At 31.4% G+C, this 26,366-nt stretch overlaps 3 protein-coding genes and 1 non-coding gene across 5 annotated transcripts in view; 2 read left to right on the forward strand and 2 right to left on the reverse strand.

Moving 5' to 3' along the window:
• Positions 1 to 3,398, reverse strand: part of LOC106765342 (4-hydroxyphenylpyruvate dioxygenase) — a 7,850-nt gene extending 4,452 nt beyond the window's left edge. The window contains exons 1-2 of one of the 2 annotated variants that reach the window (XM_014649925.2): positions 2,011 to 3,374; positions 1,514 to 1,811 (exon numbers count right to left, since the gene is read on the reverse strand). In XM_014649925.2, the coding sequence (XP_014505411.1) occupies positions 1,637 to 1,811; positions 2,011 to 3,302 (1,467 nt within the window). In that variant the 5' untranslated portion in view covers positions 3,303 to 3,374 and the 3' untranslated portion in view covers positions 1,514 to 1,636. Of the gene's footprint in view, positions 1 to 1,513; positions 1,812 to 2,010 lie in introns of those variants that run through there. The other variant, XM_022781867.1, reaches the window with a different exon arrangement.
• On the forward strand, positions 776 to 847 carry TRNAE-UUC. Its single transcript has one exon. It is a non-coding gene; the product is annotated as a tRNA-Glu (tRNA).
• A 3,221-nt stretch (positions 3,399 to 6,619) lies between the features above and the next one.
• On the forward strand, positions 6,620 to 7,570 carry LOC106763238 (peroxisomal and mitochondrial division factor 1-like). The gene is made up of 3 exons (XM_014647445.1): positions 6,620 to 6,913; positions 7,154 to 7,158; positions 7,264 to 7,570. Exons 1-3 carry the CDS (start codon positions 6,620 to 6,622, stop codon positions 7,568 to 7,570), a joined length of 606 nt encoding a protein of 201 aa, XP_014502931.1.
• Positions 7,571 to 14,712: 7,142 nt separating this feature from the next.
• LOC106762904 (anaphase-promoting complex subunit 5) lies at positions 14,713 to 26,048 on the reverse strand. Its single transcript, XM_022781868.1, is given in 22 exon segments — positions 14,713 to 14,993; positions 15,096 to 15,242; positions 15,696 to 15,763; positions 15,916 to 16,180; positions 17,064 to 17,162; positions 17,313 to 17,454; positions 17,547 to 17,652; positions 17,980 to 18,047; positions 18,186 to 18,245; positions 19,767 to 20,029; positions 20,122 to 20,199; positions 21,656 to 21,904; positions 22,138 to 22,170; positions 22,251 to 22,377; positions 23,353 to 23,438; positions 23,528 to 23,596; positions 23,599 to 23,608; positions 23,719 to 23,896; positions 24,110 to 24,359; positions 24,803 to 24,924; positions 25,105 to 25,267; positions 25,878 to 26,048. Coding segments are annotated over 22 exon segments (2,760 nt in total). The 3' UTR covers positions 14,713 to 14,987.
• Positions 26,049 to 26,366: the final 318 nt, after the last annotated feature.

Genomic DNA, 26,366 nt, shown 5'->3' on the forward strand with positions numbered 1-26,366 from the left:
CGGGTTCAAGTTTTTCTGGCTCGCCAATAAATGAGCCGGGTTGGGTTGATCACTAAGTGACCAACCCGTGGTGAGCCGGGCTGGGTCGAGCCGGGTTACCCGTTTTGACAGCTCTATGTTTAACTAATTAAATAGTCAACATCAACATTTAAGTAATTATTGTTTAACTGAATGAATTCATTAAGTTTTAATTGTTAATATGACAACTAATGATATATTAGTCGTTGCTGTTATGAGAATTAGGATCCAAAATACGAAATGATATTAAGGTTGAAATTTTACATTTTACTAATCAATCTAGATTTTGACGAGATATAGATGAAATTTAACTTGTAAAAATGGTGGTTGGATGCTCAAGTTGGTAGAATAATTTGGAAGTATTGAGCATGAAAATAAGTATGGGTTCAAATGTCTCCTCCCATGTCATATCAGCTTTTCTAATTGCTTTTCAGATATAAAATATTAAATAAGATAATTTAGTTTATCCAGAAAACTGTTACCAATGAATAATATTCATAGCTAATCTGCTAGATGATTACTATAATTAAAAATACGTTATATTCAATAAATTGAAAAACATAATTTTTGCTAAAATTTTATATTCAGGAGAATATTTTTCATCATTCAAATCAGTAAAGAAAAAAGAATAAAGGGGAGAGAGAAAAGAAAAAACACAAGAAAACATGATGAATTGTGTAAAATACTGTATGTTTGTGTCCTTAAATATAACCTAAAGTAGGCATATTTATTATACATTGATTATCATAAACAAGTATCCGTTGTCGTCCAGCGGTTAGGATATCTGGCTTTCACCCAGGAGACCCGGGTTCGATTCCCGGCAACGGAATTCTTTTTTCTGCTTTTCATACAATTTGTGTTTTTTTTTTTTTTTTTCTTTCTGTACCTCTTAAGTCATAACTGTCAATTGAGAAATATCCGCAAGGGTTTGCTTTTCCTATACATTCCTCCTCATTATAGAAATGAGGCATTTATTATAAGCACTATAGTTCCTTTAGATCCAGCTTATACATATTATATCAGATTTCGTCACTGCTGGAACTGAGCTAACACAATGCCAATTCAAGTAAGGATTTTCTCACTCGACTTGGTAAAGTTTTGCTTAAGGATTTTTTTTGATGTATTCGACGTTTTCATGTTTGTGTGAAGAAACAAATAAAGTGGCATTGTAATTCAAATGGCAAATTGAGTTGCGGTAGCAACCACACTCCTTATCATCGTTAGAACAACTACACGTAGAAAGTTAAGCTAGGAATGTCGTTTCATACAAGGGGAGGACTATCCTTCCAATGCTATAGCAAGGGTATAAACACCCTGTGTATTAATATAATAAATGTGAAATAAATATAATGTATATATCAAGAAAGTAAAGTTATTTCAATAAAATTATATCAAAAAAACATATTTGTTGTAATTCTTAATTTATGTTTAATTTATGTGTATGAAGATTAAAGTGTGGATACGTAAGACAATTTGTGGCCATGTGAACCCGACATTTATTTGAAACTGTTTAATTTATTAGCTTTTATGAGTAAATAGTAAGAAAAAAGGGTAACATTTTGAAGAGTTTTACATGTTATCACTAATTATGAGTATGTGTGTTACAGAAGGAGAAGGATTAGGATGTTCTTCTAGCTTCTAACAAAGTCTTCTCATATTCTTCAATGGATTTGAAAAGCTCAGAAAAGTTGCCTTTACCAAAACCCCCACATGCGCCCTTCTGGTACACCTTTCCTTCCTCATCCTCCACCATGCATCCAACCCTCTCAATTATCTCTATAAATATAGTTGGTCTGCCATTTAAGACAACAACCCATCAACATACAAATACTCTATTTTTTATTTACTAAATTTCATTCCATACTTATTTTCAGATTTCACCAGACCAAAAAAAAGTAACTAAATATAGAATATGGAAATGTTATGGCAGCTCTAATATAAAATAGGCATAGAGAATGAAAATAAATATGGAAAAAGGAGAAAATGACGTACCTGTCTCCAATGGGCTTGGTGAAAATCTGAAGCAGAGTGCCCTGGTCGTCTCTGTCCACAAGAATCCCAAGCTCCTCACACTGCTTAATCTGGTCAACGGTCAAGACGTCACCGGCACGCTTGTGAAGGTTGGCATAGTAGGTAGGAGGAGGAGAAGGCATGAACTCAAAGCCACCCACGAAACTTCGCTTTCTCATTTCCCTCAGAGTCCTGAAAATGTCGTTAGAAACAAGCGCAAGGTGCTGCACACCAGCACCTTCGTTGTGCTCCAGATACGTTTCAATCTGGCTCCTCCTTTTTGTTCCGTAAACCGGTTCGTTCAGAGGCAGTAGTACCGTCTCCGAGTTGTTCGCCAGAACCACCGAGTTCAACCCGCTCTCGGCCGTTCCCACGTCCTCCGCGGTGAACTCCGCGAACTCGTGGAATCCGGTGAAGTTTTTCAGGTAGCTCACCGCTGGCGCCAGCTCCGGTACGTTCCCGACGGCGTGGTCGAGCCGCCGTATCCCGTAGTCCAGCTCTTGGAAAGAAGCTGCCGAAGCCTCAAATCCCGGCAGGAACCACCGCGAGGGATCAGTGTCGGACGCGTGCGTCGCGTCCTTGTAGCTGACGTAGCGAAGCACGACGTCCCCGTAGAGCCGCACCTCAGCGAAGCCGGTGCGGCCTTCGAGGAGGGCCGGCGAAGACACCGCCTCGGCGCCGTGAGCGACGCTGGCACTGAAGGCTGCTTCCGCATCGGCAACTTCCAAGGCGATGGCGCGCACGCCGAGACCGTGTTTAGCGGCGAAGGAGAGGCAGGCGGTGGCGTCGAAGGTTGGAATGGCGGCAGTGGAGGCGGCACCGGCTGAGATGGAAGGAGAATAAGGAGCGGAAAATAGAAAAGAGAGGTCGCCGGAGCGGAGGAGGTAGGAGGCGTGGATTAGGTTTCCGGTGGACAAGTCCGATTTTGCGACGATTGGCATTCCGAGTCCCCATGAGAAGCGGGAGGCGGCGTTGGTGGCGTCGGTGCACCAGAACTCGATGTGGTGGAAGCGGTTCACCTGGAAGCGGTCCGATTTTGGGTTGGTTCGGACGAAGTTTTTGAAACCAACGAGCTTGAAATCTGATTGAAGTTCAGTTTGGTTACCCATGGTGTTCGAATTTGGTTGTGGTGTGATAGCCGTTGTGGTGGTGCTATGTAGAGGATGAGGAAGTTGGGAGAGAGAGACGCGTGGCGGAATGGGATTGCAGGAGGATGTGGAGAGTGATGCAGGTGCAGGGTGTAGTAGCAGGTTGTAACGACATAATATAGACATAGAGATTGCCTATAATTGAGATAGGTGGATGAGGACGAAGCGATGAAGATGAAGATGAAATGAAGACAGATACCTCAGTTGAATCAACGTGGAAGGATGTGGTGATGTAATGTACGGTTACGATGATGACACGTTTCTTTTGGCCTAATAATTAGATTTTCCTTCCAAGCTTTTACTTCTACAGAAATCACATTTGATCAAGGGCTGAGATCCTGTATTGTTTTGACTGGAAGAACAATCTGTTGCAGAGGACCTTTAACCATCTAAAAATTATTTAATTTTTAAAACTAGTAATTAAAAGAATAAATTTCAAAAAATAAATATATATAATTACAAATATAGTTATAAATAAAATAAATTTTAATTATTAAAATAAAAACAGTATAAATAATATTGTGTAAATTATTTTTTATTATAAGTAATTATTTAAATTTAAAAAAATGGTTACTAAAATAATGAAAAATAATATTTTTTTATGATAAGTAATTATTTGAATTAAATTTTTTTTATTAAAATGATAAAATTAAGAAATATTTTTTTATTATAAATTATTATTCAAATATAAACATAATAATTAAGATAATAAAATTAAAAAAGATAAAAGAGAACACCTAATAAGTATATTATCTTATATATTATATAGTTATAAATTACTATTGTCTTTTAAAAAAAAAAACTGACAAATTTAATTTTTCTTTTTCAAAATATTATTTTAATATTTAGTGAAGTTAGTGGCTCATAGTTGATGCTGGCAGCAACTTGTGTGATTAATGACTTTTCCGTTGTCACTAACGTTAGTGGTTTGACACGAGAGTTTCGTTTACATGGTGGTTTGACGGTAATAAAAGAAAAAATTTAATTTTAAAATAAAATATATATTATATTATTTTTAAGTTAATTGTTTTTATAATTCGCCTATTTTTAATTGGTTTTGTTTATTTTCATCAGACTTGTTTATTTATTTTTATCAAACATAACATAAATAAATGTAGTGAAAACAAAAACACGTTAATTTTAATTTTATAGTTTTTACAATGTGCATGTATTTAAATATCTCCGATCAAAAGTTCACTTTAATGAAAATATTGTTAAAAATGAATATTTAATTTCATTTTCCACCTCTCTTACAATTAATTTTTTTATCAGTAACTTACAATTAGTCCTAATATTAACAAATTTATTTATGTATTTTTATTTAACTAAGAATTTTTGTCTTTTTGATATAATTTTAAAATAATATAAATATAAAACTTGAAACTGTTTAAAAATACTACAGATTTAATTTCTTTATTATAAAAGGTTAAAAATAAATAACAATGTAATAAGGTGAAATATTATTTAGTTAATTAAAAATTCCAAATATGTTTCATGAATCTGTTTGAATATATTGATAAATTTCTTAAGCAAATACTCTTTGCTCTACACCACATTTTTGGCCACAGAAAAAGTTTAAAATTGATTAATGTTTTGTAAGCATTTTTTTTTATAGTTTTGTTTTTCTATTTCTCAGTTAAATAGTGTATTTATGGGAAGGAGATTATTTCGGTAAAAAAAATTAAGAAAAAATGACACTCCTTCCTTTTTTTTAGGTATATGTTTAAGGCTTTTTATAAATTGAGAAACAATCAATTTTTTACTTTAGTGAGATATTTTTAAGGAATTATATATATTTTTTTTCATTCCGAAAAATAAAGGTATAAATAGAAAAAAAAGAAGAGTAATTACTATTTTCTTAAATATTAAAAATGGTAATTAAATTAAATAAAATTCTTTAAAAATGCGACGGTTAAAAACACTGGAGGAAATATTTATCAGTACTCATAAACGTGTGAGAAAAAAAATCTTAAAATACATTCATTATAGAAAGAATAATACATTAACATTAAACCTCTATAAATAATTTTCTTCTATACGATCTAACTAATTAATGGTGTATTTAAAAGAAAATGGTCAAAATCACCCACCCCACCAAATGTACTAGTGATAAACCAAAACAATATATATATATATATATATATATATATATATATATATATATATATATATATATATATATACACACACGTGTACGCCTGTTTTTCAGTTGGTACGTTTTAACCATGTGTATCGGATTATAGTAGACAAAAATACCTTCAGTTGATACGTTTTAATTTTCATTCTCAAAACTAAAAAAAAAAAAAAACCCAAACCTTTACTCATCTGCCTCATTTCTCTCAACACTTTCTCTTTCATCTCTCTCACTTCAACATTTTCTCTATCATACCTATTGTTGTCCCAATTGAAAAAAAAAAATCAAAAACCCTTGTCTAACCCTAATCCACCTTCCCCACTTATCCAATTTGTTTCTCTCTCGTCTCCATGCTCTCCCTCAGCTACACACAACAACCCGTGACATCGTAATTTGTTGTTCTTGCTCTGTTCGTTCATTTGGGTGTGTTATATATTTTCCTTTCTTATTATTATTAAATTTCATTTTTAAATTTTAAGATTAGTAGTTTATTTTGAAGAGATTTGATATTTTGAGTATTAAGTTATTTGAAAATATTGCATATCGCAAAAATAAACAAACTACATATTTATTCATTTGCAAAAGATATTATTACTTTTTAAATTAATAACCATTTTTTTTATTATGAACCCTAAATTTAATTGTGTATGCATTGTTACTCAGGTTATAAGAATATAGAAAAATATTGGCGATTGTGTGAGATTGAGAATAAGGGTTGCATTTTCTGATCATTCAAAGGAGAAGAGGCTGAGTTTCTAGAAGGTTCCTGGTGCGAAGGAGGTCGTGGAGCGTGGGATTGGTAACTGTTGCACGAAGTTGTAATGCCAATAAACAATTCCCATTCCCAATACAGGTATGAGAAAACGTATTGTATTCAAGTTTTAAATTAAAACTCGCCATATATAATGATTATTTAGTTTTGTAACATTTTTTGTAGCGTTTATAGAATACTTCATATTTTTTGTAGCGTTTAAAGAATCAGAAGGAAACCCACACACCTCAATGACTACGTGACTAAGTGATGAGTTGGCAATGATAAGCTTCTAGAAGGATTTGGTCATACCTTGGAATCCTAACAAACTTTATTCCTTTGCCTTTTTACATTTTGCATAGCATGATGCTGTTATAAAAAAGTGTATGATAATAATTGGAAGGGGTGAATATACAAGCAAATTCTGATTTCCTCCAAAACTCTGTTATTCTCTCTGTCTGTAGTATTATTTTCTATCTTTTCTGTGGTGATTACTTTCAAATTATCGGTAAGAAACAGCGTGTTCATTATTGATTTTGATTTCTGCTTACTTAGTTGATGAACTCACCGCGTGCTATTTTTCTTTGTTTTGCCGAATCAGTCCTGGCGGATGACGATGTTGCCAACGGCGGCGTAGATGATCAGTACAGTGAGGAATCAGCGACGAAGATCGAAGTGTTGCAACGCGAACGCAATGAATTGGTGAACGAGAACGCCACGAGGAAGGAGGAGATCAAGAAGCTAACGGCGGAGCTCGACATTTTGCGAAGAGACGGCGCGACGAATAGTGAGAAGATCGAGGAGTTGCAGCGAGAGGTGGCGCAGTCGCGCGAGGTGGTGAAGGCGGTCGAGGTTGTCGTGGCGACACTAGTACAAAAATCATATTTTATGACGTACAAAAACGAACTATGACGTACATAGTTTTGTACGTTATAATAGGTCTACATATTTTATGACGTAGTAAAAATCATAATAGAAACAGTATCATAATATGTTCAGATAGAAACAATATCATAATATGTTCAGATAACGTATATTTTAGAAACAATATCATAATATGTTCAGATAGAAACAGTATCATAATATGTTCAGATAACGTATATTTTTGCTACGTCATAAAATATGTAGACCTATTATAACGTACAAAACTATGTACGTCATAGTTCGTTTTTGTACGTCATAAAATATGATTTTTGTACTAGTGCGAGGGCAGCGGACCTGGATACGCACGTAGGCGATTTGATGTCGGAGATGGCTGCGGCGGAGGAGGCGAGGGTGGATTTGGTTGAGTCTCTGGAGAAGGAACTGACATCTTTGAAGAAGGATGAGGTTAGGATTAGGGATTTGGAGAGGAAGATTGGAGTTCTAGAAACCGAGGAAATTGAGAAAAGGAACAAGAGGATTAGGTTCGAGGAGGAGATGAGGGATAAGGTTGACGAAAAGGAGGAAGAGATCAATGGTTTCAAACAGAAGTTGCTGAAATTTGATACACGGTGCATTAAATTATAAATTTGATTATATTATATTATATTATATATATATATATATATATATATATATATTATTTTTAATTAAAGTCGTAAGGAAACACAATTTATTTATTTTTATAATATTTTAAAACTTGCATTATTTTTTTATAGTTTGGAAAAATAATGCAAGTTTTAAAACAAGTTTTATAGACCTATTACCAACAAAAAAAAACTTAGTTATTAATTTTTAAAACTTATAGATTGTCGTGATAATTATTTTTAAATCATTTTTTTAATTTTATTTCAAAATAAATAAAAATAAAAATAAAAATAATTAAAAAATTCAAAAAAATCATGAATTGACACATGTCACCTCCTTTAATGGTGTTAGTACGAAACTAACGACGAGGTTTAAATTGATTAATTTTTTACAATAAGGAACTTAATTTAGAACCTTTACAATACAAAAACTTATTTGAGAATATTGTACAGAAATAAGAATGTTTGAAATGATCAAACCTTTACAAAAATTATTCAAGTTTTAAAACAAGTTTTATAGACCGATTACCAACAAAAAGAAAAACTTAGTTATTAATCTTTAAAACTTATATAGATTGTCGTGTAAATTATTTAAATTTTTTTAAAGGTCAAATATATATATATATATATATATATATATATATATATATATATATATATATATATATATATATTATGTCGTTTTATTTAAACTATATTTTAAAATTATTTTTTATCCAGTTTATATGTTAAATAATTTTCTTTAAAATTAAAAAAAATGAAAAACAAAATGAAAGAAGAGGTATTAATAGAAAAGTAGGAGAGCACCTTTTGTCTGTATATGTCAATCATAATTATTATTTTTAACTTGTAAGTATTGAAATATTTTGCTAATAAAGGGTTATAATTAGTTTTCGGCACGTTACAAATTAATGGGAAAAAATAAACTAAAGATTTCAACAAATAGTCTATATTTACAAACTACATAATATGTAAAATAGAATAAAAAGTATTTTCAAATTTATTATATTGTACACATATCATACAGTATTTAAAAACGGAAAATGTATTTTAAAATAATATTTTGGGCCAATAGAAATATGTGGTTGCCACATTTCATTAATTTTAGATTTCTAATTTTATGTGTAAAGTAGAAAATGCAGAAAAAGGTTGAAGAATTATGTAATAATTTATTTTATTTTGTGGTATACGGATAACACATGAGGTGTAAAGAATTGTTTATCTAAAAGAGAAAAAAAATATATTATCATTTTGACTTGTCGTTTTCAATATACTTTTTTTCATATTAATAAGAGATAATTTAGTTTGGTCATTTAGTAAAGATTTCGGAAACTAGAAGTATAGTTAAGACACGCAACTATCTCTCCAATTTTGTAATATAATCAACTGTTTTTTTGTTATTCAATTTAATTCTATGAATGTTATATAATTATATTATGATATTAATTCATAGAATAAATAATATGTATAAAATTAATATTTAATAACTTATTATGACAAATTAAACTTAATTATATATGTATTATGATGGATAAAAATGAATTATGTACTTGATATCGCACTTAATAAATCCAGAATACGGTTAAAATATCACTTTTTATTTTAAGATGAGATCTTCTCTAGTTTTGATAGAGCCGTCAAAATGGGTTACAACCCGCGAGCCAACCCGACCCGTCACGGATTCGGATCGGGTTGGGTTTGAAAATTACAATCCACTTATATGCGGATCAGATTTCAACCCGGCTCATTTAGACCCGGCTCATGCGGGTTGAACCCGTGGTGAGCCGGGTTGGCCCACCAACCCACCTACCTAATTTTATTTTTTTAATTTATTATTTTATTTATGAAACCCTGAAAAATAAAATACTTTCTTCACTCATTATACCAAAAAAGTAGTCTCTGCTCTCACAGTACTTGCTCTCATTTGACGGTGCTCTCACCCTCACTTCACTGAAATTCTTCAAGGAGCATGTAAAACACTCTTCCTTTTTTCTTCTCTTTTATCCACATTTTTGTTTTCTCACTTCTCTTTCTTTTTTTTTTTCAAAAACCCTATAATGACAAAAATAGGGGTTTGCGAATTTGTTTTTTGTTCTGGGGGTTTTGAAGACATGGAATGATTTTTTCATGTTCTAACATGTTTGTATCAGATTTTGTTCATTTTATTTAAACAATTTGAGTATATATTAATTTGAGTATATATTATTTGAACAAGCTCTTTTTGATATCTTTGAATTTGGGAAATTATGTTACAAATTAAACTATTAATTTTTTGTTGTTGTTGTTGAGTACGGGTTCTCTTTCTTTTTACTAATATTTTTTTATTGATTGTCGGAATTTTTCTGATATTAGGAAAATCTTTATTAGTGAATTTGGAGACAACAAGAACAAGGGTAAAGGGTTACAACAAGAACAAAAAATAATGAATATAAGAAACTTATTTGTATGTTTTTTGTGTTTGTTTTTTAATGACATTTGGATTATATTGTATTTTTTATTATTATTTTGAATTGTCTTTAACATAATTTTTTGGGAGTGAAAATTGTTTAAATTTAAATTACAGAAAGTTTGTATTTTTTTTATTTTAAAAAAATTAATTAAATGGGCTAGTGAGCTAACCCGTTTACCCACCAACCCGTGGTGGGTTGGGCCGGGTTCAAGTTTTTCTGGCTCGCAAATAAATGAGTCGGGTTGTGTTGACTCACTAAGTGACCAACCCGTGGTGGGCCGGGCCGGGTCGAGCCGGGTTACCCATTTTGACAGCTCTAAGTTTTGATCCCTTTTATTATATAGTTTAAATTTGTATTAGTTTTATCATTACATCAAGATTTTCTAAAATAATATATAAAATAAATAAATACACAATGTTAAAATAATATGGTTATTATCATTTTCAGTATAGTAATTTAACAAACATATTTACATTAGTAAACTTATTTATATTAATATAAATTGTTCTGGTATGAAATCAGTTTAATGTAATAAATCATAGGAAGATGGGTATTCTGATAATTAAGTTAGTGGTAAAGAATGTTACCTAAAATTAAATCAATATTATCTACTTGATTTTCATTAATTATTTTTAAGAACGTTTAAAACCTTTCATAAATGTTAATTATTATTTTACTGTAACAGTTTTAACATTAAGGAGTGAAATATTTCTTTATCGAAGATAATCAATCTCTGTCCAAAATGTTATTGTCTCATACTTTTAGTCTATGTTCCAAATGTTTTTGTCTCATACATTTGGTTCCTATTCGATTTTATTGTTCAACCTCAGAAATGAGTCTTTTGTCTTGCACTTGTTCTTACTGTGTGTAATAGTCAAAGCGTTCTGGTAGGAGACGTTGCCGGAGTCATCGAAGTCACCTGACGTCAAGATTGAAATTACATTTATGCAATTTTAAGGTGGCACGTGATAATTATTGCTTCGTCAGCATATTATCATTAACTAAATTTAACGCCGTTTGTTGAAATTAACACTAAAAGTTTCAATTGGCTTAATTTTATTAAAATAAGAACTCAATCGAAAACTTTTAAAATACAATGAGTCAACTGATACAAACCTCCATAAATAAGGACTTCCAAATATATTAAACCTTTATAAAAATTCTTTAATAGATAGAGTTTAGTTTAAGTTACTCGTATCTATTAAAAGTATTACAAATTTAACGTGTTAAAAAGATACTCCTATTTAACGCTACCATCCACTTTTGTGTTCCAATTAAAAAACAAAACATAAATAAAAAAGGTTATATTCATCATATTTACACCTCAGAGTATACGTAAAATATAAATGATCAATTAGCAAGGACAATTTAATGTTCTCAATTTAGGGGAGAAAATAAATATTATTTCGTTACCCACTAATGAAGGTAATAGGTTATTAATTGAATTTAAGTATAAGATATTATGTAATGTCCTTAATTTTGGTGAGAAAGTTGAAATCATTTTCTCTCTTACTCAACTTGGTATTATTCAGGAATTTTTATACGAAATTATGATGTTTTTTTTTTTTTTAATTATGAAGTCCATTATTGTTTTTCGACGATACTTGTTAAAAAAATTCTAAAAGTTATTTGAATTCGTTTTCTACACATTAAACAATAATGTGTTTTTTATTAAATTATTTAATTTATTAGTGTTAAAATCCAAATTGATTCACAGAAAAATCACAAACTGATTTAGAATTAGTCAAAACGGTAGGAAATATTTTTCTATTATGAAATTAATTATTTTTTTCAAATTTACTTAATCCAATCTCCAACATAGTTATAATTAGGGTGAGTTGAATTAGATTGTTAACTAAACAAATTAAATTTAATTAAACCTAATTAAATTAAACAAAATGAAATTAAACTTTATACAACTCATATTACAAGTAATTTTGAATTTGAAGATGGATTTGAATAATTTTGAATAGATTTAAGAAAAAAAAGAAATAAAGGTGAGATTATTTTGATTAAGAAAAAAATAAATTTAATAAAATTTAGTTAAAAAAACTAAATTTATATACTTATAAATTTAAAATTAAGAGACTAAATTAAATAAAATTTTTAAAAATAAATTAATTTTCAGTAAAAGTTGAAGAGTAAATTTATTTTATAACACACATTAACCTTGTGATTCCATTAGCAAGATTAAAAATAAAGAAAAATCTTGAAGGGACACAGCATTACAAATTGCTATAATTTGATATTCGCAAAGTTTGCAATCTAACATTAATAATGCATAATGAAAATATTTAAAATTGAAATGAATAAAAACTTTAACATAATGCATAATTTTTTTTCTTAATTTTATAATATTATAACGTTGCCATGATTTAGGAAAGTGAGTTGTTAGCAGAAACAGCCAAAGAAAAAAGGGTGTTATACGGCTTTGCTTGAGTGATACAAATTCCAACTTGATTTGCTAACAGTGTTAAATTGGTGATGCTTTATAGACTGTACTTTGAGAAAAATATAATTTATTTCAGCTGACTTTGAAGAAAAATATGTAGGATTTGATCAACAGATAAGATGGTCGTTAACATCTATCGTAAATGGTTGGTGTGTGGTGGATAAAAAATCAATTTTTAAGTGTCAATCTATTGAGAAATCAATAATACATTATGTTAGTCTATCAAATTTCCATCAATGAGATTTATATTAAGAATTTAAATATAAGTTTAAGTGATAAAAATGAGAAAATAAAGTACTATTGAAATACCTATTATATTATATGAAATATATCGATCTGAATATTAATTGTTATATATGGACAGTCAGCATGTATTAATAGATTAGATTGTGTTACGTTCTACAGTTATATATTGATTATTGATTATTAAGTTTGATTGGCTAAAAATATATCACATTAATGATTAATCAATGTATTTAGCTACCACTAATCCTATAAATATACATTGATGTTCAGACATATTTGTTATCCTAATAAAATATAAATCTCTTTATGAAATATATTTCTGCAAATCAATAATCCATCGAAATAGATTGTGTACTCTAACGAAAGAGAGCAAATGGTTGGACTCAGGTTGGGTGTCACTATTTTTTAAATTATGCATATCTTTATCTTTAAAATGGATTTGGAATTGAACGTAAAAGCTTTTGAGATTTCGTATCATGTAATGCTACTGATTAAATTTATTAAAAACAGGATGACAATGCAAACTCACTCGTCTCCTTTTAACATGTAAAAATCAAATCTGATTAGCACATCCAAATTACAGATTTGTTTTCTTAAAGCGCTATGGATAATGCTTGCCTCCACGGACATGTGGGTCTGTCACGTAAATAAAATAAAAACTTTATACAAATATTTTAATAATAATAATAATTGTTTTAAGGATTAAATATGTTTTTCGTCCCCCAACTATTGGTCGTTTTTATGTTTAGTCCCTCTTTCAAACTATAGTACAATTTAATCCTTCAACTTTAGAAAACTATGGCTTTAGTCTTTTTTACCAAATTTTTTAAACTTTATTTGTTGTTTCAAGTACGTTACATTATAGCATTTGGATTGTTTACACTGTTTGACACATTTTTGCTTCAATGTTAACTGAGTAAAGCGTTTGAAACAATAAATAAAGTTAAAAAAATTTGGTAAAAATGACTAAAACCAGAGTTTTCTAAAGTTGAAGGACTAAATTGTACAGTTTGAAAGAGGGACTAAACACAAAAATGGCGGGGACGAAAAACATATTTAACCCTTGTTTTAATACTTCGTATCTTTATTGCATTCTGAATTTTCCAATAACAATAAAATTGAAATAAATTAAACGAGTATAAGATTAAAACTTACATCAAATAAATGTCAAAATTAAGTAGTTTATAAATAAGAAAATATAAAAAATAAATTTTTGTCTAAACTATTAAAAATTAATCAATATTACTTGGAAGGAAAAAAAATTGATTAAACATGTTTTTTGGTTTTTAACTTTTAATAAAAATTAAAATTATTTCTTTTTCAAAATTTTAGACTAATCTAATCTTGTTAATCAAATTTTGTTAATTTTATTTAAAATTTTAAATATCTTTTTAATTAATATTGAAAAAAAAAATGTATCAAATAGTATAAAACATTAAATAAACTTAATAAAATTTAATTAAAAATACTAAAATTACACACTTTTTAAATTGAAAAACTAAATGAAATCAAAATTTTTTTTAAAAAAAAGTAATTTTAATTTTCATGAAAAAATAAAAAATAAAAAACATATTTAACCCAAAAACTTTACATTATTAAAACATAGAATAAAAGAATAACAAATTAAAATAAAATAACTTTACCTAATTTAAAGTTTACAATATAATAAAAGAAAATTATTGAGTTGCATAAACTATAAATTATGTGGAACGAAACTAAACATGTCAGCGTACGAAAATGCCTAACATACTAACTCACTCCACACTTTTTTCTTCCTAATTGAAAAGTATGACCAACAACATTCACAGTACTACGAATAGAAACTGTTTTTAAAGAGAAATAGTTTTTCAAAAATCCTCTGCAAGATAAAAGAGTAATTATCTTGACACTCAATGAGAATTTCTAAGTTACAAAGATGGAACTTTATTGTTATGTAGGGACTTGGCTAATACATACTCATAATTATAAAGAAATATAAACTTAATTAACCACTTTATTATATCACTATTAATATTGTCTCATTTCATTGAGCCGAAGTTTTAAATCAGAGGAAGAAAATAAAGAAGATATTACTTTTTTACAAGGGCAATTGATTTTGATTTACTTTAATATAAACTAAAGTAACAACTAATTGTCATTGGTGTGTTCATTACATGAATCACCTTTGTAAAGGGAAGAGGAGACAAAGCATCTCCAAGGTCGATGCCATACGTCTTGGTTATGGTTGTTTTCATCTTCAGCATCCAAGATTCTAATTGGAAACAAAATTACTACAGCTATAAACAACATTGATAATTACAGAAGATTAGTGATCACCATCGTATGCAATTTAATTAGCTTATATATAAAATTGGGTATCAAGAAGAATCAAAACGCACAAGAGGATCATCCTCATCCTGAGGATTGCCTATAGCCAAAATATGTTTGCGAAATGAAGCTGCAGCTTCCTCCCTTTCTTCTAATTTCCCCAGTTTGTCATATACCATGGCCTTAAGATAGAAAGCTTCAGCTGCCAGTTCATGAAACTGCAGGAAACAAGAAAATCATATCCCAAATCAAATGCAATCGAAAGAGATTTGGATGTTGAGAAGCAACTTGTTTAAGATGGGATGGTAAAGGAAAATAATGGGTTAAATGAGACAAATTTACAGAGGAGATAGTTTACAAGTGACTAGTGAGCTTTCAACATCACAAAGCACCATAAAATCAATTAAATAAACATTTATCTGGTATGTAGAAGCAGTGATGCAGCAAAGAGGTTTACAAATAAAAAAGGACTGATGAAACTGTTAGGAAGCTTGTAAGTATGCAATATATTGTGTAAGTATTGTGAATTGGGGATATTATGAGTTGTATAATTGTGTAAACGATATCTATTTTATTTACAATTGTAACTATGAATAAGAGTCTCTACCATGTAGTGAAGACATTCATTTACATGACCTCTCATTTACAGACAAGATTCGAAGTTCGCTTACCTCCAAAAGTTGAAGTTCTTCAGATGCTTGTCTCAACGAATCTATCACGACCTCATAATCTTCGAAGACTGAAAAATTCAAAATTAGTAAATTTAGTTAAAGCTCCAACATGAGGATAGAAAAGGGATCAACCCCTCAAAAAAACGGCACATGTTTTACCAATATGCAGACAACAAACGTGACAAACATAGTCTAACATCAACAATCTATAGTTACATACCATTGAAGTTTGAATCACACAGATAGCATTTGGCTTCAACAATATAGGCACGTGAGCGGAGCTCCAAACCACCATGACCAAGAATCATTGGGAATGCTCCATGGATAAGGTTTAGAGCCCTTGTTGCATGACTTGATCCAAGAGAGAGCCAAAGCTCAGCAAGAGTGAGAGTAGCTGAGGCTTTTAGAAGATCCAAGTTAAATGAGAGACAAAATGACAGGCTTGCTAAAGCATATGGAAGACCGAGAACTGCATTCCCTGATTTCTGGTAAAAATATTAATGAAGGCTTGATTAAACAAACGGTGGAACGCAATAATAGGAAAGTTGGGGTCGGGACATTATAGTAGACTGTCAGTAATTTAGGATGAATCAATAGATCATGCACTAAAAAGAAAAGAAAAGAAATTAATCAAGCAGTTAAATCAGATAAAATAAATAAAGAAAATTAAGCCATGACTTCCCTTGAATAATGGAGTATTAATAAACACTGTTCACACTACTAATTGCTTAGTTCTTACTAAAAATTTTCACAACCATTATACTTCTTCATTTTCAACTTTTCGCTTTTCACTTATCATATTGTAGAGGCTGGACTAGCCTGTAATGTTACTGATTAATAAACAAAATTTTCATTTTCTGTGTGATGAAGTGGAGAGATGTCACTTTGCAGTAAATTCTAACTCATCAGCAATTTGTAATTATATAATGTAGAAAAGTGAATATATTTCACTGATACTGATCTGACTGATAAAATGAGGTATATACAAGAGGAGAATAATTCTTCACACTAATATGACCAAAAATCAGGAAATTATTGCTATAGCTGAAAAGAAGGAAAGACGGATTATAATTACATCAAATCCTATCATTATCAGCATAAATCAGACCACACTAATTCTGATTGATTTCCATATATCAAAGCTCTTCATTTTGATTTATTTCCTCAATTTTCAACAATATCAAATCAGTATTAATTCCAATCTGAATTAATTACAGATCAGAACTTAACATATAACAAGTTATCCAAATGAGAGAAAACAAGAAAGATGGCTTGATCCGTGGTTTTTACTATTACATAAAGAATGTGCTTGATAGTTTATCCAGACTACAGGCACTAACACGTCTGTCAAACAATATGATAACATACCTTGTGAATCTCAGCAAGTAAAAGAAGAACTGAAGCATTCTCAACTTGAAGATTGTATTTGTAGCACATGCAGAAGAGAGAGTGTGCCACAACAGCTGCCTAAATATCATTGTTTGAAAATTAAAAACAGTCTGTAGAGTTAATACAGTAAAATTAACATGCAATATAAATTCACAAACCAAACTGTGAATAACATGTGCTTAATTTTCTGTATTTGGTAGATTTTAGTAAATTCAATAATAGAAAAACCTCTCTGAATTGTTTTGCTGCAAGTAATGTACGAGCATGGCGAAGGCTTGCTTCTGTTTTTAGCTCCATATCTACACCAGTAACTCGTGATGCCAAAACACCAAGTTCATCACACAGTTTCTGAGCTAGCTTTAATTTTCCGCTACATGATTCCCAATTAAGTTAATAACTGCAGAAATCTCAGACGCTAATATTTAAAGATTCTGAATACAACAAATGAACCAGGCCACTTACCGATGTAAAGCATGCTCATGAAGCAGCTGCAACTTTAGCAGTAAGATTTGTGATTTTGAGACAGACAGAAACTTCTCTTCTGCTATTTTAAGGGCGGAAAAGGCCTCTACAGACAGACAAAGGAAGATCTCAGAAACAATAAGGATGAAAGGTAAGAAAAGGAGCTCAAATGGACGATAGTGAACATTCTAACATCTGATGAAGAAAGAAAAAGACCACTCTGTACTAACAAAAGGCAATTTGAACTGCAAATAATTTCCACTGAGTTGAATTTATCACGTTACTTTTCAAAACAGAGTTACACTGGCAACTTACAAACTATTAGCAAAAGAACAAAAACAAGATAAAAGAAATGCAAATGTGTTAACAATCACATACAATATTTTGACAAAAGACGGCGGAATTCCACTCAATTGTATGCAACCAATCTAACCTTTGTATCCTTTAAATACAGCCAAATGTTGAATAAGCTTTACATATGCTAATGCTGCATCTGATGAGCTGGAGAAACCAAAAAAGATAATTAAACAAAAAATTAACAAAATGGAGATTATACGGTTGCTTTCCATAATAAACAAAGGTGCTACAAAATAGCAACTTGGAATTTTATCTCTTTAACATGTTCAGCTCAGAAGCTACCTTGATGCATCAGCAAAGCAAGTTGCGTGTACTAGCACATTTATTCGAGACAGCGGTGAGCTAAGAAAAATAAAAAAAAAAAGAAAAAAATTAAGATTGTAAACATATAGAAAAAGCTTTCAAAATATTACAAAAATAGTATTATATGCATGTGAAGCTAGAATTATAGCTTTAATCATCCTAAGTGATGAAAATAGAATAAAACAAAAACATAACAAAACTGTCAGCACAAAACATGGATTCTGATTTATTTTATTTATAACCGTAACTGCTACAGTATAATCAGGCTTAAGGAATTTTGGTCAAGATGGAGGTTAGTGCAACCATTTTTATTTATCTAGCTGAGCTTGAAAACTATTGCTCACCTCATTAAATCCTAGAATTGACTGATAGTTTATTTCTGCGTGTTTGGTAAGCAAGACCTTGATAGCAACTACACTGTTTCACTTTTAATAATGACTAGCAATAACTACTATTTCTTTTTTCAGAATATAATATAACACAGACTTGTGTTTCTATGTGCCTTGTCTTCCTCTCTCTCTTGAGTATTTGTCTTCAATTAAAGTGGATAACTCTTACACTTAATTTGGATAGTGTGAAAGAGAAGGAGGGAGTGGAAAATTAAAAAAAAGAAAGACAATTAGAATGGGAAGTAAGGTTGTTTACACGAGTTAGAAGAGAGTGGAGATTAAGATGGTTTTATTTGTTATTAGTAATTTTGTTTATTATTTGTTAATATAATTATAGAAATTTTTTTTTTTAAGAAAAAAAAAAAAAACATCCATAATTGATTAGGGTAGTTCATAATCGATTATGAGTGCCTCATAATTGACTACGTACGTATACAGAAAACTCTTCAAGACACCATTATTTTGACAACATAATTGATTATCTTGCATCTTCACCTACAAACCACAAGTCAGAGTGGTTTTCTCCACATTTCTCACAACCAAACCGCAGAAACAATATGTAATCGGATCCACAAAACTTTCCTCATAAATGATCCCAAATCTCAAGCTAACCACCACCATCATCTCTAATCCTCTCATTTCCATCCACTACTACAAGACACGGTGGAAGCAAACCAAGCATTAAAGGGGATAACGATGTTAGGATGAGTCCCAAATTAATTAGGGTGAGCTACTTAAGTTTCTCCCACCTAGTGAACTAGTCTTTTGAGTTGGACTCTCCTCTCTTGTGCTTAATTCTTAAGATAATCTTTCCCACCTTTCCCAACAATTGTTATGCCTAGTATAGCCAGTAAGTCTTCACCTACAACTCTTCCTATCTGGCAAATGGAAGGAGTAATCTGTGGTGCCACATATCACTTACATTGAAGGCTTCACAATAATAGATAATTGATATATGGATTAAACCCAGTCTTAGAATAGAAAAAATAAAATACATTTAAGAAAAGCAATACCAGCTTGTTAAATTTATTAATCAATAGGTTAGCTCTAAAGCAATGGAACCCTAATCATTTATATCCTGTCAGTTTACAATTTTCCCAAAAAAAATAGGACCATAATTAGTGCAACCTTAGTTTATATAAACATATCTGAACACAAATAGCAACTTTACCTGCCATATAACTCCCAGGCAGTTGCACGGAGTATATAAGATGAACCCAATACTTGCAGAACAGATCCAGGAATTGAGGTTGGTTGTGCAATGAATTGGGAAACACTAGTGCTGCTGCCAGATCCAATCTCTTGACACAAAACAAAGGAACCCGTCGGCTTTTGTAAATTCCTAAGCCAAGCTGTACTAAAAGCACCGTCAATTGTCATTGCAGAACTCTCATAGCTAAAATCACTAATCAGCTGAGAACTCAACCGAATTTCCTGCCAGTCATATAACAAATAAACTAAAAATTTGATTCTCACGTGCTACAACTGTCACCAACAAAAGAATAGTTACAAAGATTTTATATAACCTTGCAAACATTAACTGGGCAAGTACTGAGCTTCATGTTAGTTTTTGGACCAAATGATAGCAAGGGCCGCTGAACATGCTGCAATGAAGAAACTACATGATGTAAAAAGTTGCAGTATTTCAGTACCCACTAACAGGACTTAAGATCTACTTTAAGTTAGGAGAGCTTGAAATAACTTAAATAAAACAAAAATTAGTTGTCTACTTTAAAAGGCATAAACTAAGCCACTAGATATTCAATGTGCCTAGTAACAACATCCAATACCAAAGTAAAAAATGATGTGTAATAATGAAAAGAGTATCCTACTACACTTGAATACCACATTTGGGAATGTTCAATTTCATAGTGGTTATTTGAAACCCAAATTGCTCAAAGCTGTCTTCTGAACTTAATACACGAAGAACTAAGAGAAACTGAGAAATGAAAGCAAAGAAAGTTTTCTGGTATTGATTTTCTTAAATCTCTCAATAGAGCTTAAGTATTTCCAGTAGAGTGTAAAGTAGTTTCTGTAATAGAAAAGACAGCTAGGATAACTAACTACAGCTAGCATAACCAATAACAGAAGCTGCAACACTGGTTTTGTCAGCTGTAATTAGTTATTCTAGTTGTAGTTATGTCAGCTATAGTTTGTATCCTAGCCATCTTTTCTATTGAACGCATTACAGAGACTGCTTCAAATATTTCTGCTAGAGATTCAATATAATTAGTAACAGAAAACTCTTCCGCTCCAATTATCATTTTCTCAATTTTTTTTTCAAAATACCAATAGCAATAAAAACAGCAACAGTGGCATGCTCTGAGACTAGAGAAAATAAAATGGAAGTCCATACCTAAGACATGAATCAAATGACAGGTTTAGGGACTCAATTCTTTAAGGGAGAGCCACATTTTTCCATCTCAAAAAATGCTTTTTTGCTGGGTAGGGTGCAAAATTGGTGCTATAGTTTTAAGTACATGTATCATGACCAAATCTAATTAGCCAACAAATCAGATTCCAAAGGAAAGTCCAGTACCGCATACAGAGCTGTATTGCAATCCAATCCGTTTAACATTTATATGGACTTAAAGTAAGCCCTTCCTGAAAGCCTTTCTTAAGACTTCTACTGCCATGCTANCCTATACTTAATCTATCTCAATGAAGACTGTGCACGAATCTTTTGTTTCCTTTTCATAGATACANCACACCCTGCTGTAGACATAAAGCTTTTGAGGTTGACCTCCCTGGCATAAACTCAAACACTGAAAAACTCAGGTCTTATCTCAATCAACAGTTGATAACTCTTTCTTAGTTCAACAGTGTAACTCATGAACTTGATTGTCCGTAATTTGCACAAATCTGCTGTGACTCTCCTATATTCTTATACTAAAAAGATCNATATATTTGAGGTTTGAATATTTTAAGAAGCTAAAGACACAATAANATTTTACATTATGCTTGAGATTCAAGTTCAAAATGCATGCTATATGTAAGTATAGCTTCATAAAACAAACTCCTGGCAGACAAATAATTGAATTAGGTAGAAAATTTCATTACCGTGAGATCAAATTTGGCCATTGCCAGATGATTGGAAGCCACTAACCGCTTTAACTTTAAACTTTCTGCTCTCTTTAAAGAACCTCTCAAGAGAACAAACAATTGTTGTTGAACAGAGAGTGAAACACCTATACTTGTAAAAGGTGAGTATGATGATCCCAGTGTCCCAGCTGTACTTGAGATACCATTTTCAAACAACAAGTTTGAAATAGCTGCTAAAGTATATGCAAGACAGGTATCATTACTTTGCTGCACAAATGAAAATTGTCAGTCCTCACATCACATGTATGACTAATAATATATCAGGAAGAAAGATTTGGGTTCAAATGGCAACATTTACCAACAACGTTTATTTTGCCATGTACCACATTTAGCATAGGATACATAGGCAACATTTTCAGTCCGCTTAGATTTTACTTATAATTGGTAGATACAGATTGGGATTTTTATTGGATAAATAAAATTTATGTGTATATGATTACCTGCTGAGAAACACGAACTGCCTCCGTCAAAACCTAAACATAATAGAACCCTTGAGGACTAGAAAAAGGTAGAAATCCAGCATGTATCAGATCAAAATACCCAAAAAAATTACCTCTAACGCCATCTTTGGATGCCCAAAGTGAAACTGCATCATCCCCAAACATAATAAACCGATTTCATATCTTCCAAAGCCATTGCCAGCAACTGAAGGAACAAAATCAAATCCTTCAGTCCCTGCACTTTTGCCCAACAAATAAAGATAAATTCAGTTGCAATGGATAACACTCCTCAATCCTTTCTATTGGCTAAAAAGGCACTCAATACATGGGTATATGTCTTAGAAAGTAAACTTCAAAATTTAACTTAACATTATAAAAGTGACTTGTAAAGTGAGGTTTACGTCTACTTATGTATACTATAATTTAGTCAATGCTGATAAAAAAAACTATAATTTAGTCATATTTCTAATTAATGTGGGATCACACCCATCCAAGCCAAAGTGTGAACATCTCAAGGATAGAATTAGATATTTTTGGGTGGTCCAATAGCGGTCTGATAACGAGTGGCAAGATAGCCAAATAAACTTTGTTAGTATAGACTATGATACTATCTTAAAAAATGAATTTCAAGTCTAACTCAACCTCACAAAACCGATGTAAAAAATTAGGTTTGCACTCACTTATATATGATAATTTAACCATATATTTAATTGATGAGGAATCTCCAATAATATGTCTACAGGACAAATATTGGTATAAATGTATAATTCATAACAGAAAACAAAAGCTATAGGTGAAGGACGTGAAAAAGGTTTACAATTGCATATGTCGAGATTCTAAATTTTGACAATCATCAGTGTCAATAAATTCAGGATTGGAAATATTAATAAACCAACCACGTGGAAGAGCACCATTTAATAGCAAGTCAATTTACTTCCTTGGAAAATATTTACATTTTAAATACATTTTGTATTGCTTCTCCAGTGGCACACAAGTACAAACAAAAATAGCAACAGGATAATTGTGCCAATGATTTTATTGGGTGAGAGTCAATTGTAATTAATGAGGACGCAATGAATATCCATTGATGATGAACAAGAACAAATCAATGATACCAATGTCCCACTTGCTTTATATCTAATTACTCATCAAATGAACCCAAACATATATCAATGCCATCAGAGAGATGAAATAAAGAAAGAACTGTTCAATTACCTGTAATCAAAATAACAGTGAAGATTCTCCAAAGCGGAAAGAAAATCGTCATGAGAAAGACCATTCAGGTAGCTCAAAAAGTGAACCTGGATTGATGTGAAACTCAATTATGGCAAACTTTAATGAAATAAATAGATAAGGAATAGAACTAAAGAAGGTAATAAACTTAACTTACCCGATGCAGTTCAGGTGCCAATTTTTGTAGCTGCTGTAGAATAATCTCAAGTCCATTGTAAGATACACAACATTACCATTCCTGAATGGTATGAATACGACTTGAAAGTTAATATAATTGCTATGCATTGTTACAAGTTTTTTTTTAAAAATAGAAAAATCAAGAAAGTTTTAGGTTTACAAGTTATTTACTTTTCAATGGTATCAGCTTGCTCCTGTAAGTACCCTTATACCTGCCAGTTTGTCCGCAGGAATACTGCACCACTCTGATCAACATCTCGCAGAATATTACTAGAAGAGTCCCCATAAGGATTAACTACTCTAACTTTCTCAGTCTGTTTGGATACTGAATCANCAGGCACATCAATATCTGTGCACGTGAGTTCCACCATTATCAGTAAAGTTATGTCATTGTATCAAACATTGTTTTCAAAAGCAGAGACATAAATAAAGAAACTAAAAGAAGTGAAGAAGAAACAAAAAAGTGGGATTTGGCTAGTTGGTAAGTTCTTGGTCTATATTTGTCAAGTTCTTCCCAAACAACAGAAANCACTAAAATAACAGCCCTGTGAAGTTATTTTACCATCAACTAAACTCAGAAGAGTCTTGGGTGCATGAAGATGAAATGGAACAACTCCACTAGCCTCNTTTCTTGCTTCAATTTCCTCTGAAACCTTTTCATAGACAAAGTTCTCCAGGTCCATGTTCTCATATTCTGAATATGACTCCAGATTACTACTACAATCATCCACACTATGTTCTTCATAGGAAGGACAATTTGAGAGNTCTTCTTTACAATAGATCCCGAGGTTTGTCAAGAGATGGGATAGACCCTAGACATTGAAATTAGAGGTTATACAAGGTGGATAAGTTTCATCCTAAAGAAGAAATGTGAAAATTACTAACATAAACTAAGCATATAAAGAATAAGCAATAAATATTTTCACTATAGACTCCAAATTGTGTTTAAATTTTAAAAAAAAAAAAATTATAATCAGAGTCAAAGTTACATATTAAACTCCTAATAGCTACTTGATCATCATGAAAACAAAAGATATCAGGTGACGAGTCCCATTCCTTGAAGTTTAGTAATATCAATGTAAACTCATTCAAATGCAACATTTAGAAAACAAAACTTTGTCGGAAGCACCGAGCATTATATGGAGCTTCTGAGAAAAACAACTTCACCTCCTCCCACTTTCTATTGAGATGGATAAAGATCAATTCAGACAATGATCAACTTCAACCATGTTAAGAATGCAGGAAAACGTTATACCTCAAATGATAACAAGTTAAAAGCAAGTACACAACGCCGAAGAAATATCCCCAGGTTACTGTTCATGTCCAAAATAACCTGGTCATCTTCAACAGCACCTGAATCAGAACCCCCAAGTATTCCTGAACCACATTTTAATATCAGTAAATATGTAAAATTGGTCCAATGTATAAGCAATAATAAAAATTGCCACAACTTCCATGTCAAATAAAAAAAAAGAAAAAAAAAAAACAAGAAAGCAAAACAGACAATATATAGAAAAAATGGTTAAGGGCTAACCATATTGAAGTTGATAAACTCACCTCTTATATCGCTAAAAAAATTGAACAAATCATCTGGCGATGACAGGGACGAAAGTCTACTCATCAACTGATCAATAACCCAGGAGGCCTCCCAATTTTGACTCATCATTCTCAATTGATGGACGAGTTCATCCAATTTAGGCTCCAAGATATCATCGCAAGACTGCATTATCAACAACATTTTCAACTCACAACACAAGCATAAATAAAATCTTCGACCAGCATGAAGAAAATGTGTGATCCAACACTGGATTAAAACAAAAATCAAGAGAACCAGTTATATTGGACAAAGCCATTTCAATTCAAGCCATCAACAAGACAACAAGGTGTAAGTTTAATTCTAAACTACACAATAAGAAATAAGCACAATTCTGTTTGGACAGGACATGTTTAGATAAACATCTTTATTTATAAGCATTCATATGAGAAGAAAAGAGAAGAAAAAAAATTAAGTTTCTCCATAAACTTTTAGCTTAGATATAAGTTAAAAATCAAATTTTTAAAAAGCGAACCTTAGTGAATTTTTCAACAAATTAATTTATTCATAAATTAAAAGTCAAAATTTGGAGAATCTGGCATAAGAAAACTTTCAAACAAGATTTAACTAATCAGACCTTCATAAAGAATAGACAAGGCACAGAGTTAGTATCAAAGTTTAACATAACTATCATCCCAGAGTGCGATAAATTCATATTCAAATTATACTGAAGAATACAGAATTAATCGAAAAGCAAACTGTTTCAGCGGGAAGAAAAGAAAAAGGTGGTGGTGACCTTGGTGAGGGCCAACAAGAACATGCCCAGACGATTGTGCTGGGCAACAGAAGAGAAAGGGAAGGGGATCGATATCTGTGCGGGTGGTGCATAGATCTTAAGGAGTATGCAGAGCGATACTTTGTGCGGCGTAATTGCAAATGCACCCGGCTGTTTCAATACCCCACCCATTGATTGTCTTCGCCTGCTTTCTGTTTGACAAAATGCTTAGCTGATTCTGCAACTTGAGCACAGTGATGATGTTATGTTCACTTTGATGCATAATCAGTAAGTGAAGTGAAGGAGGAAGAATCCGGACATGATTGGACAGTGATCAGTATCAATACGAGAGTGTGCTAGGATGTTTGGTCTAGGGTTTGGATTTTGTCTTGGTAGAATTGAAAAGCGCCAACTTTAAAAGCTATGCTGTATTTAAATTCAAAAGTAATACATGGCATCCACATAACACAAAACATATGAAATCAATTTTGCTGTCAAATTTATATCTCT

The sequence above is a fragment of the Vigna radiata genome, chromosome 6, assembly GCF_000741045.1.
Source record: "Vigna radiata var. radiata cultivar VC1973A chromosome 6, Vradiata_ver6, whole genome shotgun sequence".
NCBI lineage: Eukaryota > Viridiplantae > Streptophyta > Magnoliopsida > Fabales > Fabaceae > Vigna > Vigna radiata.